Source organism: Rousettus aegyptiacus, unplaced genomic scaffold, assembly GCF_014176215.1.
Source record: "Rousettus aegyptiacus isolate mRouAeg1 unplaced genomic scaffold, mRouAeg1.p scaffold_m13_p_11, whole genome shotgun sequence".
NCBI classification, from domain to species: Eukaryota; Metazoa; Chordata; class Mammalia; order Chiroptera; family Pteropodidae; genus Rousettus; species Rousettus aegyptiacus.
Window position 1 is genome coordinate 1005447 of NW_023416286.1, and position 17392 is coordinate 1022838.

General features: G+C 49.5%; 1 protein-coding gene across 5 annotated transcripts in view; it reads right to left on the minus strand.

Annotated features, from left to right (window-relative positions):
• Positions 1-17392, minus strand: part of ZMYM2 (zinc finger MYM-type containing 2) — a 75558-nt gene that overhangs the window by 21162 nt on the left and 37004 nt on the right. For 4 of the 5 annotated variants that reach the window (XM_036228365.1, XM_036228364.1, XM_016121909.2 and 1 more), the window contains 6 exons: positions 15222-15293; positions 11141-11291; positions 10603-10718; positions 8319-8435; positions 6328-6478; positions 3931-4103 (listed from right to left, as the gene is read on the minus strand). In XM_036228365.1, the coding sequence (XP_036084258.1) occupies positions 3931-4103; positions 6328-6478; positions 8319-8435; positions 10603-10718; positions 11141-11291; positions 15222-15293 (780 nt within the window). The remainder of the gene's footprint in view (positions 1-3930; positions 4104-6327; positions 6479-8318; positions 8436-10602; positions 10719-11140; positions 11292-15221; positions 15294-17392) is intronic. The other variant, XM_036228363.1, reaches the window with a different exon arrangement.

Here is a 17392-nt window from a genome sequence, read left to right on the forward strand (position 1 = left end):
GAGGAACCGAACAACGAAGCCACCTCAGCGCGTTGCTGGTTACGGGCGTTTGGGTCTCATAGCAACGACTGCTCCTTTCTTCCAGAAGGTTCAAAATGAATGGAGATGATGTCTCTCTATCAGGACGACAAGGCGCAAGACCGATGCCGATTTGCAGACGGCAACAAACGCGTGTATTGTCGGGGGATGAAAGAATCGTCTCCGAACTCGACACTGACGCCTCGTCTGACGCCGTAGGCAGCTCGTCCGACGCGCACCTGTCTCCCGGCCGGCCGCTGTCCTTTCGCGGCCACGCACCCAGCCGGGGGTGTTTGGAATCGAGCTACAAGCAGTACGGCCGACTCGGGGGCTTCGCCGTTGCCCGCCCGCCACGCCTCGCCAGCACCCCCTGACCGCAGAGGCCCCGGAAGCCTACGGCCACCCCGGCGCCAAACTGCTCAGCTCGAGAGCCACAGGCCTCTGGCCAAAAACACAATGCTGGTACCCACTGAGTGGTTTTCCTCTGACTGTGGAAAATCGGGGATTAGAAGATGTTTTTTGGGGGGAAAAAACAGTCACTGATTCAAACCATCCAAATTCAAACACCGTAATCCGACCTCTCCATTAACACAGGACTCTCTTCTCCAGTCACCGACCAGAGGTCATCCAGCCCATACTGACGCCCACGCCTCATGCTGCTTGGACGACTTCAGCTTCTCGTTTCGGGCAGATGCACACACGTCCTTGTCCCTCTCCCTTCCACCTGCTCCCATCACACCAAGCACACCGAACTCCGAACATAAACGAAACGGGATTTTACAGTCACTTTAAAAAGCAGTGCTTTATGACTCCCCAATGTAACGTTTCTGAGTACAAAAGAGTGACTCATTTTTTTCTTTAATGCAGTGATAAAAGAGTAGGTGACTGGGTACTATGCAAAGCGTTAAGTGACAGGAATTATTCATTTATGCAAAAGCACATTTTTAAAGCAAGAATATTAGATATTCCTTTTCTAAATTAATTTCAAAAACAAAGAATGTTTCTGAAAAAAATCAATTATTTCTAACAGTTAAGACAAAAAAATGTAAAAATCCACTAACATTTTTCATTCTGCCCACCATTATACAAAAGCTAAGACCGACTAAGACGTTAAGTGTTCACCTGATTAAGGCCCATCAGACCCCACAGGACCTCTAGGCTAAAGAGCTTAATCTTGTCACCCGCCCACTGCTAGTTTGTAAAACAAAGCAAAACCTATGTAAAAAAGCTATAATCTGAAGTAAAGTTTAAGAAAGGCTTACTGGTTCTCTTAAAAAGTACTGTGTAGTATTCTTGGCAGTGGGCCTTCTGTGTTATTGTCACTGTGTGTCAAACACCTCGCTATTACTTGATTATAATACTAAGTCCTTTTTTTCTCTAAAACTTTAAACCTACACAGGTCAAAAGAACTATCCTCCCACCTGGGTTCATATTATGCCTGGAAACATTTATTTTGAGGAAAAGTAAAATCTACTTTCTTCTAAAGAGTAATCTGGGTGAAGAAAACACATCGACTTTATTGCCAGCATATTTTGGTTGCATGATTCAACAGGTTTTGTATTCCGACTTAGAAGAGACAGTATTTAATAAATCACTATTTAAAAACCAAAAAAGCAAAACACATCATTTAAAATGTCACGCTAGTAAAAAAAAAAAAAAAAAAAAAAAAAAAAAAAAAGCGGAACTTTTAAAAGTGTAATAGTAAATGGTTAAAGTAAATGAAAACGTCCAGGGACGGGGGGAGGGGGGGATGCCCTGGGTGCCCCCAGGGGGAGGCCGCAGGCGCTCGAGAGGAAGGCGCGCTGACAGCTGGACTGGCCACTCACTTTCAGAGATTCCTTGAGGCACTTTCCTGGGGGGATCGTTTTTCTCATCAAAGTTGGATTGACTAGGAATGGTCATGTTTTTAATAGACTAAAATCTAAGTTTCTGAGTTCTTAAAAGTAAAAAAAGTGGAAGGGGGCAAAGGGTCAAAAACATCACAGCTCGGTAGGTGCTCGGGAGGGACTCCAGGTGGCGTGAGCAGGAGGCACAGGGGTCACAGGGGTCACAGGCATCCCCGTTCCCGTTCTCTGTTCCCGTTCTCCGGGGACCCGACAGCCGCAGGGGGAGTCGGACCTCCCGCTGGCTTCACAGACCGCCACCAGGTGACCACACGCTCTTCCCCCTCGCGCCTCAGATCAGGACGGCACGTGGTCAGCTGTCGTGCGTGTTACAGAAAAACATGCTGGGTATGTAACAGAATCAGGAAGAATAAGGGAAATGCATTTACTGTGCAGAACGGTGACGGGGAAGCATAACTGCTTATTTCAGTAACGTTCTTCCACATTCCAAAGTACACCACCTCACGAAGCTCCACCACTGAACACTGTACATAAAAAAAACACTAGATACAATTATCCTTTAAAATAAACAGCAAAATGGAACAAATCCAACATCTAAAATAGTGTGGTCTTTAGCTAAAGAATACTTCTTTGCTTCTTGGAAAAAAAAAAAGAAATCAAAAGATTTCTCTGTTTTAATATTAAAAAAAAAAAAAAAATAAAAACAAAAACAAAAAACAGGAGGAATTCATTCAAAGAAGCCAGAGGAATAAATTCAATGTGCGAGAACAAAAACAAAATCCTCCAAGAAAGATTTTAAAAAATTAAAAGTTTTGGACTCAGAATTACAAAATTAAACAGAATTTTACATAATAATATAATGATGAGAAAATCGTTATCACATGGCAACAATTCTGTCTCAATAAAATATGAAAAAGGTAATGGATAGTATGAATAAAATGGAATTTCCATATCTGTAACCACTAAATACTTTGACTATGTGACATTTTCAAAAATAAAACCTCCACAACAATGGAGAAAAAGATGTATTTGTGTGTGCCAAACTAAAATTGAGCATTTAAAGCCATTAAAGTAACACTCTCTGAGTGACTTCTCAAAGTTGCTACTGTCTATAATAAGACACTGATTTAGACGAAAAAGAATGCATGTCAGAGGACGGCAGTATGTTTGTCTCATGCATTTTTAAAATTTGAACCTGAATGCTAATTAAGTCAGCCACGAACAACAGTAAAATGATGATGTGACTTAAAAAGTGCACCCAAACTCAGCCTCAACAACCTCCGACAACTTGGAAAGTATCTTCCTCTCCTTATTTAAAAAAGTTAGTTCATTTTCAGCTATAGATACTCAAGAATTTCCCCAGGAATTCTTGCAAGTCTCTTCAGCAGTGTCATTTCAACACAAGTCACTCTCACTAAGTGAACACAATGCCGCCCTGCGCATCTCGACCACTTTGCTAGCGTGGCGTTAGCAGTGGTTCACAGTGCGAGGTCAGGCCGGCGTCCGCCCTCACGCCCTGCGGGATCGCCCGCACAGGCACCCCGCACGGACACCCTCGCACGGACGCCCCGCACGGGCACCCGCACACGCTCGGCTGCACGCCACGGACCAGGCTGGTGTCTTATCCTGGGTGACATCTATCTGCCTGACCGAAGCCCAAACTCCCACACATGCTCTTATCCAGAGAGAAACCAACCCAATGGACAAAACAGGCTTATCTTAACTTTCTTAGACGTAGATTTTAATCTCACACACATTCCAGTTATTTATAGTTTCAAATGAGGTGCTTTTGGTCTCAATCGATCTATATTGTGTCTTTTCAATTTGAAACTCTCCCAGGATCACAATTAAAAAGGCAAAAAAGAACAAAGTGTTTTATAACACATCCTAAGCATCCAAAACCATTACCTGCTGAAGTTCAGCTCTGATTGGTCATCAGAAACATTTCCATTTAGGGACATGAAGACACGGTAAGTTTCAGAGACAGCACCCACTCTGCTAAGCGGCACCGCTGAACGCACAGGTGCGGCCTCGCTCTGGGGAGCACCCGAGCCAGGAGCGCACTTGCCTTGTAGTACCAGTCCTGGAACTTGCGGCAGCAGTCCTCGCCGCAGAAGTCCCGCACCACGCCGTCCAGCTCCTTGGTCGCCCCCTTCTTGCACAGCTGCGAGCAGTAGTTGCAGGTGACGCACCTCAGCCCCAGACGCCTGGCGAAGTCCTGTTTGTACAAGAGTTTGCAGCCTGGAAAAGACGAGGTTTTAAGAGTGAAACAAACAACATGTCAAAAAACTCGCTGCTTCTGCCGGAAGAGCTGACGGCTGGCAGAGCGCTAGCTTCGGAACGTGCCCGTGACCGCACACACCACGCCCTCCGCGCTCCGATCAGACCTGCCCATCGAAGCCGACCCGTAAAACCAAACGGGACGTGCGGCGCTGCATTAGGTATCACGTGGGTTCCGACGCCTCCTGTCCCCAGACATCCACACCCAGTAGCGTCTCAGAGCTACCTTGCTTTACTTCAACAGAACCTTGCTCGAGTATCACAAACACACCCAGCAGGCGTTTTGCTACTGGCGCAGTGCTGAGGGGCACTACATTCAGCCACACGGGCACTCCGCTGGGCTCTCGCTTTGTCCCGGTCAGCCCCCACGGGCCTGCACAGAAGGGAAGCCGGTTTCACACCTTGTGCAGAGAACACACTCTGTTATCCTCCTCCTTCAGTGAACTGCTTCCTTCACCCACGGTGCACACGCACGACTGAGCTCACACGCTGCCCACACTCCACCCGTGCTGGCCGTGGCGGGACGAGCTTCCTGCCCGTCCGCTGACCCCGCCCGTCCGGGGACGCAGGGCTGGGCGCCATGCCATCCCCACACTCTGCCTCGTCAAGCCGGTTTCCAGCGGTCCCGCCCACTGGTGAACTTGAACTGCAATTGTGACCATATAATTCACTTGACAAATAGTTATGTTTATATAATTTATTTGGCAATTAATCCATGACTGTGAACCATATTTTAAAACATTTTTAATATTTTACCTTTATTAGCTTTCCTTTTCTAACTAGATTTTGATGGTAGTACCAGGTGTTATATGTTTTTTAGTTCTGACAGTTTCCAGCAGAGAACTAGGTGCATTTAGAGAAAGTACAAAATACACTATTAAACAGGAAAAAGACACACATCCTTTTTAACCTTCTACTGCTCATCTAAAGTTATAAATAAATACCTCTGACTTAAATTACGTTCTTAAACATTAATTACCTATTTGCTGCTACTTGTCTGTTCGTTTTAGTAAAATCCACGTGGTGCCAGGTCACGACATGGATGTTAGCTCAGCGGTCCCCAGCCTTGGTGGCCCCAGGGACCGGGGCTCCTACAAGACTCAAACACCTGAGGACCTGAGGCGGAGCTGAGGCAGTGATGCTGGCGCCGGGCGCGGCGGCAAACACAGACGGAGCTCCGCTCCCCCGCCCGCCACTCACGTCCTGTGCGGCCTGGTTCCGAACAGGCCATGGACCAGTACTGTCTACAGCCCGGGGATCGAGGACCCCTGTTTAGCCAGCAACACCCACACATTCAGACCTAGGAATCACTACAAACGTCACTGCACGAAACTGCAGGTGTAAGAAAAGATAAACTCAAACAATCTTTCCAATGAAACACGGGTCACTTTCCATTATGACTGACATCTTAACGGGAAACGTGGTTACCTTTCGCCCCAGGTAAAACATGCCGGCCACACCCACGAGGAGGAGGGCCCTGGTTTAGACGCGGCGCCCCCTGCACGAGGGCTCCGCGTGGAGTGTGCGGGGCACCCCCAGGCCCTGGGGCGCGGGCCTGTCACCCAGGGCCACTGCCACTCCCTCCTGCTGGCATCTAACGCCCTTTTACCTGCCAGTGACTAACAGCAGAAACCCACAGAGAAAGCGGATCCAGGACAAAAACACTGACTAGACGAGGCCGGCAGACTGGACGGCGGGAGTCCTGGGCGCGGGACGCGGAGAGTGCAGGCGGAGGGAGCCGGCTCGGGGCAAGCGCGGGGCTCTGGGGGCGGGGGGGACGCAGCCGCAGCCGCGCTCCGGGCCCCGCCGCCGGGTGAGGGCCGGGCCCGGAGCCCACTGCCAGTCTGCCGCCCGGCGCCAACACGAGGAAAACGGCGTGGACGGGAACGGAGTGCGCTCCCCGGAATCCCAGCTGGAAACCGGAGCGCGCTCTGCGCTACGCGACGCCGCGTGCGGCTGCTTTGGGCCCGCGGGACCCGCGGGGCAGCCAAGGGCGCCCGGGGAGCGCTTCGGCCCACACCCAGCGTCGGGGCCCGTGTGCTCGCTGACCCAATGACATGGGCCCACTTTGCGGGGTGGGGGGGTGAGGGGTTGGGGGGGCTCTGCCGGCTGAGCGAGCGGGTGGGCACGAAGGCGCCTTCACCTTCCCTGCCCGGCCACGCCTGGGCGGGGCGCGCGCACTTGCCTTCGCTGCAGAACGGCCTCTTGGCGCCGGACACGCTCACGGCCTCGTGCAGGGTCTTCTCCTCCTGGCAGTACTCGCAGTAGGCCACGATGCAGTGCAGCTTCTTGTAGTCGTCGGCGCACGCCCGGCTGCAGAACTGGTGCACCTTGCTCTGAAGGCAAAGGGAGCGCGTGAGCGGCGGGAGCCAGCCCCGACGGCACGCCGCCGCCTTCGCCTCCCCCACGTCACCATCCCTGCGGCTACGTGTCCCACAGACGAGACGCCGAGCCTGCGAACTCACGGCCCCACCGAGCTCCGGGGCACTCCGTCCACGGGGCCCCAGCGACAGGGGTGGCGGGCCAGGGAGGGAGCCGCGACGTTTGGGGATCGTGACAGTTTCCCTTCTTCGCAGGGTACGGTCAGGTAGGCGGGGACTCCACGCCCGCCACCCGCGCCCCGGGGAGCACCACCTGGAGCCGGCAGGGGCCCTGCACAGCTGTGGACGGCGGGGTCCCCTGAAGAGAGGCCAGGCAATCGCTCGGTCCTCCCGGCCCCAGAAGGAGCAGGGACACCCGTCACACATGCAGCCGGGCAGCACGGGTCTAAGCCAGCCTGACAGGAGCCCAGACAGCCAGGGACCACGGTAAGGAAGGTGGGGGGCCGCGAAGCAGCTCGCGGGGCGGCGCAGTCCCGGTGCAAAGGGGCCCCACGGACACACGGCCCTGGGCGGGAAAGCCACAGTGAAGCTGCCACCGTGACCCCGAGTGAGACACACGGGGCGCCCGCTCGGTCCCGGGGACAGGCTTGGCTCCCGCTCCGTCCCAGCACCCGCCCCCACGTGGCTGGCGTGCAGGTGGCGGAGGGCCCGCCCCGCCCACCATGTCGCCAGCGCGCAGTCCGTGCGGGCCTCCGTCTCTGAGGGGACGCCGCTCGGCATGCTGCTCGGGGTGTCTGCCCCCCACCCCGCTCCTCTACTGCTCACATCCGGGCCTGCAACCATTTTCCTACTATGACTCACCAGAGGGTCTCAGTCACCACTGGGCGCTGGTGACCAAGGACGACCAGCCCGAAGGTTCTCGAAACCGCACCAAAAGCAACTACAGAGCTTTCTAGGGACTCGAGTGCAAACACAATGAAATTCCCGACTTCTAACGTCCTTCAGAGACCGTACCGGCCACCTTCCGCCCAACACCTGCCGGACCCTCGGGTGCGGGCGGGCCACGGCCGCCTGGGCCCTCACGGCAGGTGCGAGGGCGGCCGCGGACGAACGCTGCTCAAGACGGCACCGCGCGGCTGCGGCCACCGTGGCACCTGCTCGCCCACCTCGCACTGCCCGGCAAAAAGCAAATTAGTGAACTGGTGAGGGCAGGAGTCGTGAGGAAGGGAGCCCAAATTCGTATTAGAATCCCGTAAGGGACAGCACAGGACATACAGTCACTAGCATCGTTATAACCGCGTACGGTGTCAGGTGGGGACCAGACTGGGCAGAGGGATCGCTCTGTAAGGTACAGAAACGTGTAAGCACCGTGCTGTGCACCTGAAACTATTTTTAAATAGCACGGAATGTTAACTGTAATTGAAGAAATTTTAAATGAGGATTTTTAAAGTTAAAACACAATTATAAAACGTTACATGACGACACAGTAACTGACTCCCAGATTCTGCCTCACAGGCAGCAGGCAACACAGCACACTGGAGTTCACAGAAAGCATTCGTAAGGACAGCGGGGAACGGGGAAACTCTGCGGACGGGGCTCCAGGTACACGCTACAGAGTGACGCTGCGCACACTGTCGTGAGCGTAACGTACGGCGACTGTGACTTCGGTGACTCTACTCTACCCAGAAAGGAACGGATCCTCTGTTAGCGCCGCTGCCGCACAGGTAAACGGCCGTCACGAAGCCTGAGCAGCGGCCCCTCGTCCGCTCAGAGAGCGAGTCCCGGCTGGACACGCCACGGTCACCCCACCAGACGCCGCTCGCCGCGCCCCACAACACGACCAAGCGGCACTTGCCTCCCACTCCAGGATTTCCGGCTTCGAGCAGAAGGAGTTTTTGCAGTAGCTGCACTTCAGCTGGACGTCGCTGGGAGGCGCGCACGGGCCGTTGGGAGCCGACTGCACGCTCAGCGCCTGGGACAGAGCGAAGGGCAGAGCTGAAGCCCGGCGGGGCTCAGGGTCGTTATTTGCGACCAATGTCAAGTAGCAACTACATCCAGAAAGAGAGTACGCATTTTGCTTCGATATTTATTCACATAAAACTGCATTTCTGAATTTTGTCTTAAGAAAGTATGCTAGTATACTGTGAAGCTGAAATTCATTTTTTACTATAAGACTACTACTAGTCTTAAAATTTATGAAAAAGAAAAAAAAAACCATACCAATTGTGATTTTTTTCTTTAAGAAAATGTCAGCAAAACTAGTGAGGCTGTTTGCCCTGGTCTTGAACTAGCAAATGAGCGTGGTCAGCGCCCAGCGCGCAGCCTCTCCAAGTCCGTCAGGGAAAATGCCTGTGTGACTTTTTAAAACTGACCGTTTCTTACACAAAGTTGGGGGGAAAGATTTATAAACTAGTGCTGACACCAGGAATTTACTTTAATTTTATTACATTTTTAGAAGTTAAAACAATTTACAGAATATAAAAAGATAGAAGCATATACGAGCTTTAAAAGTTTTGCTCTAATCTGAGTAGGTGAGTACATTACTGATATTTAATTTTCATTCTTTAATCCACATCACACAACATTCTGAATGTATTAATTTTTTCACCGTGGCCGTGGAAGGAGGAAAAACACCTTTTATCATTGTTTAAAGCTCTGCACAGGTTGTTCAACACACAAAAAAATAAAACCTGCAGATTTAGGGCAGTGCCTATTGAGTAAATGTTTTTTAAATAAAAACCACCAACACGACCTTTAGTATTTCCCCCCCAAAATTAAAGTCCATTATATTTCAAAACAAATGAAAGCCATCCTATCTATTATCTTACTCCGAAACGGAGAAACATCTCATGAAGACATAGTTTTAAATCTATAGTTTGCTTTAAGATAAAGAAAGAGTAAGGGAAAATGCTGCTTTTCTGTCCGTCAGCCCTGCGTGACTTCCCAGAGTCGTAAAGTGACGAGGTGCGGACAGACTGAAGGGGGCGCACGCCGCAGGGCCAAGACTCTACCTTCAGCGTTTCTTTAAAACACACAAATGGCCTCATCAAAACCATGGACGATGCATGTTGCAATCATAAGAGAAAAGAAGTTAATATTTTCTCAATTAACATTTCATCTACCCAACATCGAAAAGGAGTGGAGGTATAACCTGACCGGCAGCGTGCCCAAGACGCCGCCCTCCGCGCATCTGATCAATCCTCGTTCATCTCTAGTCCGAAGCGACGTCTACCACTCCGAGGACAGAGCAATGGCCACGATCCCAGCTCCCAAAGCAAAAGGCTTGTCCTCACTGTGGTCTGTCACCTAAGCTCAGCCGAGGATGTAACTACTAACGAAAATGATTCAGCCGATTTCAAGACCACCTAAGCTTAAATGCTAATGACTGTCGGAGTCACAATTACATACCTGAGACGACTTTTCAGTCTAAATAAACTCGCACAGGGGGCGGTGCCTGCAGCACAGAGCTGCTGGGCAGGTGAGCTCGCGAGCGCGGCCCGCACGCGCGTCGGAGCTTTTGCGCAGTACCCTGAAACGCTCACCCACGCACCGCGTCACCACGCCAAGTCCCCTCTAACTGTCCCCCCTAGCGGTCAACGGGCTTAAGTCTGAACATGTCCAGTACTGCTATCTTCTGAGACTATCCATGTGCCAGCTTTGAAGACCTACGTCACCTACCAAGTGAAAAATGTCTCCCTGGAACTGATCCTGTATTAAATTAGGGCGTACTACAGCCCCGTCCCCGTCAGTGGGCTTGTTTCTGTTACACGAAGACAGCACTTCTGCCTCCCACCTCCAGGCTGAACACACCTGCACCCTCCGCAAAACAATTCCTTTAAGAGGCACACAATGTCATTCACACCATCTATTAAGAAAGTGCTGCACATCAGGCACTGAACTCAGCTGTATTTATTTTCCTTCTGCGTCTAGATCACAAACACAGCAGAAGGCCAATGAGAGCGTCCGAGCTGAGGAGAGCCGCTGCAGCTGCGTCTCCTGCGACCCTACACCTCTGCCCCAATCTGACCCTTGACAAACTACACACAAGCACCGAAGTAAAGATAAAGCATAGAACGCTGTGCATTTTCTGTGTACATTTTATTACTGGAGGTGGGGGTTAAACAAAATAAGTAACCAACCTGAAATTTAGCCACGCAACTGGAATTGCAAAAGTTATACAGTTTTCCATCGGGCATTGTGGCTTGATACTGAGGTAAAGAGTTTCGCTTACAAAAATGGCAAATAATTCCCAAACCTAGGAGAGAAGAGATACAGATCTGATTTGTCTATGAAGTGATGAGTCTTTTAAAAGTATTTTAATTGATCTAAGAAAAGTTTCTTAATAGAACCTTCTGTAAACTACCCTTTTATCAATTTCCAAGATTATTTACACCTTAAAAAATACTGTCACAAGAGTCTGATATTATGTCTCTAAAACGCACACAGATACATGAGACGATCTCTATTTAATCACGTGTAGATGAAAACCCATGTTAGCTAAGAAGACAGATGTGGATAGAACTCTAAAAGAAATATGAAACGATCCAAACCATTAAAAGTGTTCGGTGAGGGAGTCTGCCATGCAGCTAAAACAAGCATTGCGACCCAGGCAGAGGGGAGGGTGGCGGGCACCGGGGCCCTGGGCCCCGCCGCCCACCCCGCCTGCCCCGGACTCACTCTGCGAGCGTGCGCACTTGGTCTTGTGGCTGTTCATGCAGGCCGTGGAGCAGTATGGCTCCATGTACCCGTTGGGGCCGATGCACTGAGTCATGTCGAAAAACCTGCACTGCGTTCGGCAGCCGGTACAGGTGGTCAGTTTTCCGTATTTCTAAAATTCGAAACAGAAAAAGATAATTAAGAGAACCACAGTTTAACTGGAAAAAAAATACCGTATTTTTCATGACGCCTTTTCTCTCTGCAAAACAATTCTGTTAATCTGGACTCGGGCTTAGGGAGCCAGGTCCCCACGGGGTCGCAGGCTGTTCTGAGCGATGCGGCTAGATGAGGTTAGAACAAGAGAGACGATCTCGGCTAGGTCGCCTTCAAAAACTGTTCCCTCTGCTAATTTAGTTTGTTTGACCAAATCCCTACACATAGGTAAGTAAAAACTGAAAACTGCAACTCCCCCAAAGTCACAGGGACAGGAGAGAACATGTTCTCCTGAGGCCTGTGTAACGATTTCAATTTTATACTGGGGAAAAGATCAAAGTAAACACATCGATGAAATAATGGAAGATAAAAGAATGTTGACAATCCGACACCACCACACAAGTCACGAACCCTCGCCCCGCCCCGCGTCACAGGATCGCGGACACGAACAGCCGCCCACGGGCCGTGCGTGCACGAGACCTGCACGCAGCAGCCTCCGCAGAACTGCTCCACCAACGGCCCAGCGAGTGGAGTCTCCCTGTCCAATCCGATCTTGCATTAGATTTTTAAAAATTTATGAGAAACATCCTTCAGGTTGAAATGATTTTATGGGCAGAATGGTTAATATCAAGTTTTAAAACGTGCCAACAAAAAGCAGACCAGTTGAATTGGGTCAAGAAAACAAGGAGCTAAGCAACTGGTCACACGGACAAATACTTTTATCTAAAGAGAATGAGGAAGCGCTATCAGAAAAACAGAATCGTTAATACCAAAAATATTTTAACACAGCTGCTTTTATTGCGACCACAACTTCAAAAAACAAAAGGATTCACTTAATGGAAGAATATTAATTAGCCAAAAAAAAAAAAAGGCCGTGCCACATTCTCTGCCTCACAGGTGAATAATGGGGACAACCACATTCAAATTTAATGCGCCCTGTGAACATGCACTATGTGACTTAAAGAAATAAAATTAAATGGAACAAATTCATGACTAAGGCAGCCCCCATTCAGGCACGGAAAAAAACAGACCCACTTACGAATTTGGTGCAAAAGAATGAGGCAGACCTGATGGACACGAGGTGCTGGTAGGGTTAAACGTCAATGTAATGGGAGTTTATGAAAAACTGGCTCATTTTCAGTCTACTCATCAGAAAACGGTGCCTTACATTCTAATTCTAACCCATTCCAGAGGAATATCAAAACTGACCATCACATGATTTTACACGTTGCTATTACTTTTCCTTTTATGTGGAAGTAACACGTTTATTTCATTCAGTACATCTGACTACGCAGCGGACAAGCTGAGCAGGTGCTCGAGGCAGACAGGTTCAGTGGTCTCGCTGCTGCACAGCTAACCTAGGACAGGGGCAGCAGGACTTGGCCAGCACCGAGGCTGCTTGCCTGTCACATTCAAGCACGACTTTAACTTGACTGGTCCGCGGCACTGCAAAGGAAAAAATCACCTTTACATTCATTCGCATCGAACTGAAATGTGGCATTCTCTTCCATTCTGATTGTAAGCAACAAACCATGTGAGCTTTAGCAGAACCTGTGACTTCGTTCAAAAAAAAAAAGCAAAAAAAAAAAAAAAACCCCAGCTGCTTACACCGTACTGGGTGCAGCGCGCCGCATCATCGTGCTTCACATGACTTCAGAAAACACTGCCGTCTCTAACCGTGCTACCTCATTACCCAGCGCACTCGCAAAGCGCGTACATGACGCCTGAAAATCTTTAAACGGCCTGATGATATTAACCGACTGTGCCGTAGGCACGGACGCCACGTCTCATGCATTCAGTGCCTTTGAGAGCGGGCGCGGCTGAGGCTGTGGACACTGGAGACGGTGAAGGCCCTGGTCAGGCAGAGGTGAGGAGCGTCCACAACATGGTGCAGGCTAATGCTTACGGTGAGCGAAGATTAAGAGATACATTCAAGTGAAACTTGCACTTCGTTTATTCAATAAAACCCTAAAAGTAGCTCTTTATGGCGCAGAGAAAAAGTCTAAAAAATGTACACACCACCTAATGTTTCTTTTCTTCATTATTGCATAGTTTATCATTTTTCTTTCAACACACATCTACTATTTCTAATTACAAATTTTTTCTAACTGACCGTGGATGCCAAAAATAGTGCGTAAGAAGTCTGCTGAGCACCAGGATGTTTACTTAGTATAATATATACCCCCAAAACATAATAAATACAGAAGGAAATGTAGCAAGGGTCCCTGGGGCGCCCTGACAGCCACCTCTGTAACAAGCAACCGGGTGAACACGCGGTCCTGGGGCTGACGCAGAGGGAGGCACTGCGCGGGCAGCGGTCCTTGCGAGGGCGTCAGAGCCGACAGGTGCCGCTCGGCCCGAGGCTGGGAGAGCAGCCTAAGCCCAGCAGCGTCCCTGGGGACTCAGACGGGTCAGGCCTGGGAGATAAGGAGGGCAGGGGCTCCCGATTAGAGGATTAGAGCGGCCAGGAGCCAGCCCCGCCCGATGGAGACGAGACTGGCTTCCACCCCAGTCTTTAGCAATGACAAAGGGCAGGAAACAAAGACTGTTCAACAGTGCACAAGACAACCTGTCATATAAAAATAAAAGAATTGAGCTGTAGAAACAGATCTGGAAGTGACAGATACGAAAACAGCAGGTAAAGATACTGGAAGAGCCACGACAACACGGTCCAGAAGTCAGCAGAAGAGGTCGGGACACAACGGGACAAGGAACGGACAACAGGTGACTCGGGTCAGACTCCAGAGAAGACACAGACAAGATCCGAGGCGAAAACACGCTGCATCTAATCTCATTAGGTTTACTTGACTAGAAAAGGTTAGTAAAATTAAAGATAGAACAACAGAAACTCTCGAAATGAAACAGAGGAAAAAGAGACTAAGGAAAGACCAAAGTAAGTAATAGAGCCACAGCGATCACAGGACCCCGGCCGGAAGTCTAAGGTGCCTGGACCTGGGGTCTCCAAAGAAGAGAGGGAAGAAGAAAAAGTCGTCGGTGGCACGATGGCCTGCGACCCCGGGTGCCACGGCGTGTCCCCTCTGCGAGGGACGTCGGCAGGCGGATCGAGCAGGCTGCGGCTCGCTCGGCCCGCAGCACCGCGTCATACGTGGACACCTGCGGGGGTCGCAGGCCACGGCCACACCGCCCCGGCGGGCGCGCTCACTACGCACGCGCCGCTTCATTCACCTGCATTAACGGGAATGTAGATCTGGAAACGCTTTTGAAGAAAGGGGTTTTGTTTTGTTTATCTTTCAAGTAAGCACCAAAGAAAGGGACTCTTATTTTTAAATTGAATTTATTGGGGTGACACTGGTTAATAAGGAGACTTTTATAACCTATAATTAATTGAGTGCCCACTGTGGACAAGGCAGTGTGTACTAAAAAATTATATCTGCAAACAACTTTTTAACACTATAAAAAATTTAGTAAAATTTACTGAAAGAGAAAGTTTGTGTATATCTTAGGCATAAAGTAAGAAAACAATCATCTGATATATTTTAAGTTCATAAATTTCAGTAAGACAGGCATGCCTCACTTTATTATGATTCATAGATATTGAGCTTTTTACAAACTGAAGACCCTCTACCAACAAAAAGATCACTGAAGGCTGCAGTGACTAGCATGTTCGGCAAGAGAGTGTTTTTTAATTAGGGGAGGCACACTGTTTTTAGACACAACGCTATTGCGCACTCAACAGACCACAGCCAGTGTACCGTGAGTGACTGGTTTCTGCACTGGGGAGCCAAAGGACTCCTGAGACGCAGTGCGCCACAACCCCCGCTTCCCGGCAGCGGCGTGGACCTGCGTCCGAGGTACTCAGGCGGGACCCAGCGCACCAGCAGCGGCCCGCGAAACGGGGGGCCTGGGCCCCAGCTGCGCTCCTGCTTACCTCGGGCTGCATTAAGAAAGAGTCCTGCGTGTGATCGCGAACCTCCTTCCGGGAGCTTGGGTGGCTACCTACCTAAAAAAGATTTTCAGATGCTTTACAAAACATATCAAGAAAGGCTGCGAGATCGAAAGGCAAATACGCAATTTGTAAAAGTTGACTCTTAATTACAAACTCATTCTGACTTTTAAAAAAGTCTATCTGTCCTGTCCCCAGTGCCACTGTTGGAGTTAGAGAATTATCAAATAACTTTAATTATCCTACAGAAAACCTCATTTAAAAATAAAACAATACAGATAGGGCAAGGAATTAAAAATACACCCTTAGATTTAACTCACCTATACCTAGAACTTATAAAACATCACATATCTCTTAGATGACAATTTAGATGACAATGTATCCTAATATCTTATCAAAGTCTATTCGTACTTATAATGATGTCTCAAAGCATTCTAAATTAAGTGACTTGAGGTTACACAGTACAATTTCAGCATCTGCGAAGGGGCCGTTTTGGGAGCTCGTCTTAAAGGACATATGACAGCACCCAGCACACATACGTTCACACACTTGCTCCTTGCAGAAAGCACCCTGCTTCCCCTGAAAGACGAAACGCTATGCCAGAAAACGAGAAGTGACCGAAAGACAAGTGTTAAGGACTGTGGAATCCACGGGCAGGATCTAGGTTATTAATTTCTTATATCGGTATACTCCAGAAACTGAGCAATGGGGACACAGTTCAATGTCAGAGACAAAGGTCGAAAAGGCATGGGGGGGGGGGTGGGGGACAGGGACAAGAACAGGTCACCTCACAATTTGAGTTCCCAGGCCCCAGAGAAAGGGGACGGTGACCAGAGCGGCCATGTGGCATCTCAGGTGTGCCCCAGGGACGACCCACACACGGCTTCTCGCTTCCCCACTGACAACTCAGGACCACCCAGTATGTGAATTATAAAACGTGAAAATACTGTAAAAACGGAAGATGAAACTTTTAAAATAATTTTTATTTTATGAAAGAGCGAGGACTGTGTCTGATCCCCACCAGAGTGGAAGCCTTTGGCGTCAGTGGGGGACATGGCGAGCAGTGAGGAGGGCCCCCCAAAGCCTCGGAGAACCAGACCTCCTATGCCCCCCACGCAATAACGAGGGCTCCTCCCTCCCCCCCCGCCCCGCCCAGTGCCACCGGAGGCCAGAGAGGGCCTGGACTCTACTGCCACTTGGCAGCGGGGAGGTGGCACCTCTCTTTTCCTGCGGAGCAGTGTCACGTAAAGCCAGCTGAAGCCCGAGGTTTAAATAGGGTCCAGAGTATCATGACCCCCAAAATGTCCAGGCCGCCATAAAAAATCACTTATCTTACCAAAACCCAGGAAAACACAGATTTAAATGGCGAGAGAATCGACAGATGCTAACCCTGAAAGTACAGACACGTGAGAATTGAGAGATTTTTTTAAACGGCCATGACAAAAATGCTCCCACAAGCAACGACAACCACCTAACAATAAAACAGATTCTTATCAAAGAAACGGAAGACATAAGCACCAAATGGAAATTCTATAAGTGAAAAAAACCCATAACCCCGAAAAAACTCAGTGACTGAGGCATGTCAAAAAGAACACAGGAGCCAAGTGAAAATCCTTCCAGTGGCCAAAGCTAGGAAATGATGAGCGATAAATCAAAGCGGGCTGACTTATAACCCAGAGTGTAAAGAGCCACGAGTCCCTACCGATATTAATAAATGACTGAGTAAGCTAAAAAATGCAGAAGAGACAAATCTACACAGAAAAGTCCCAGGTCATCTACATACTCCGCGTTAAGGGGCGGGGCTGCGGCAAGGCCATCGGCATCACCCACACCCATCGTAAATCATGCTGACAGATGCCCCCTTGTTATGTGATGAAAATGGCAGATGGGCAAAAGGCAAACATCTCTGTGACCTCCCCCCAGTCTGTCTAATGATGACCAATTCTAATACAGGGACATCTTACAACATACCTGACTCCTCAACACCAGCACGGTCAAACACGGTCAGAGAACAAAGGAGGCAGGTGTGAGGAACAGGTTAAAAGTTAAAAATGTCACAACCGAGAGGAGCCTAAGGTGACGTGGTTACAGAATACAGTGCGGTATCCTGGATGGGGTCACAAAACAGGAAAAAGACATCGAATAAGCATAAAGGG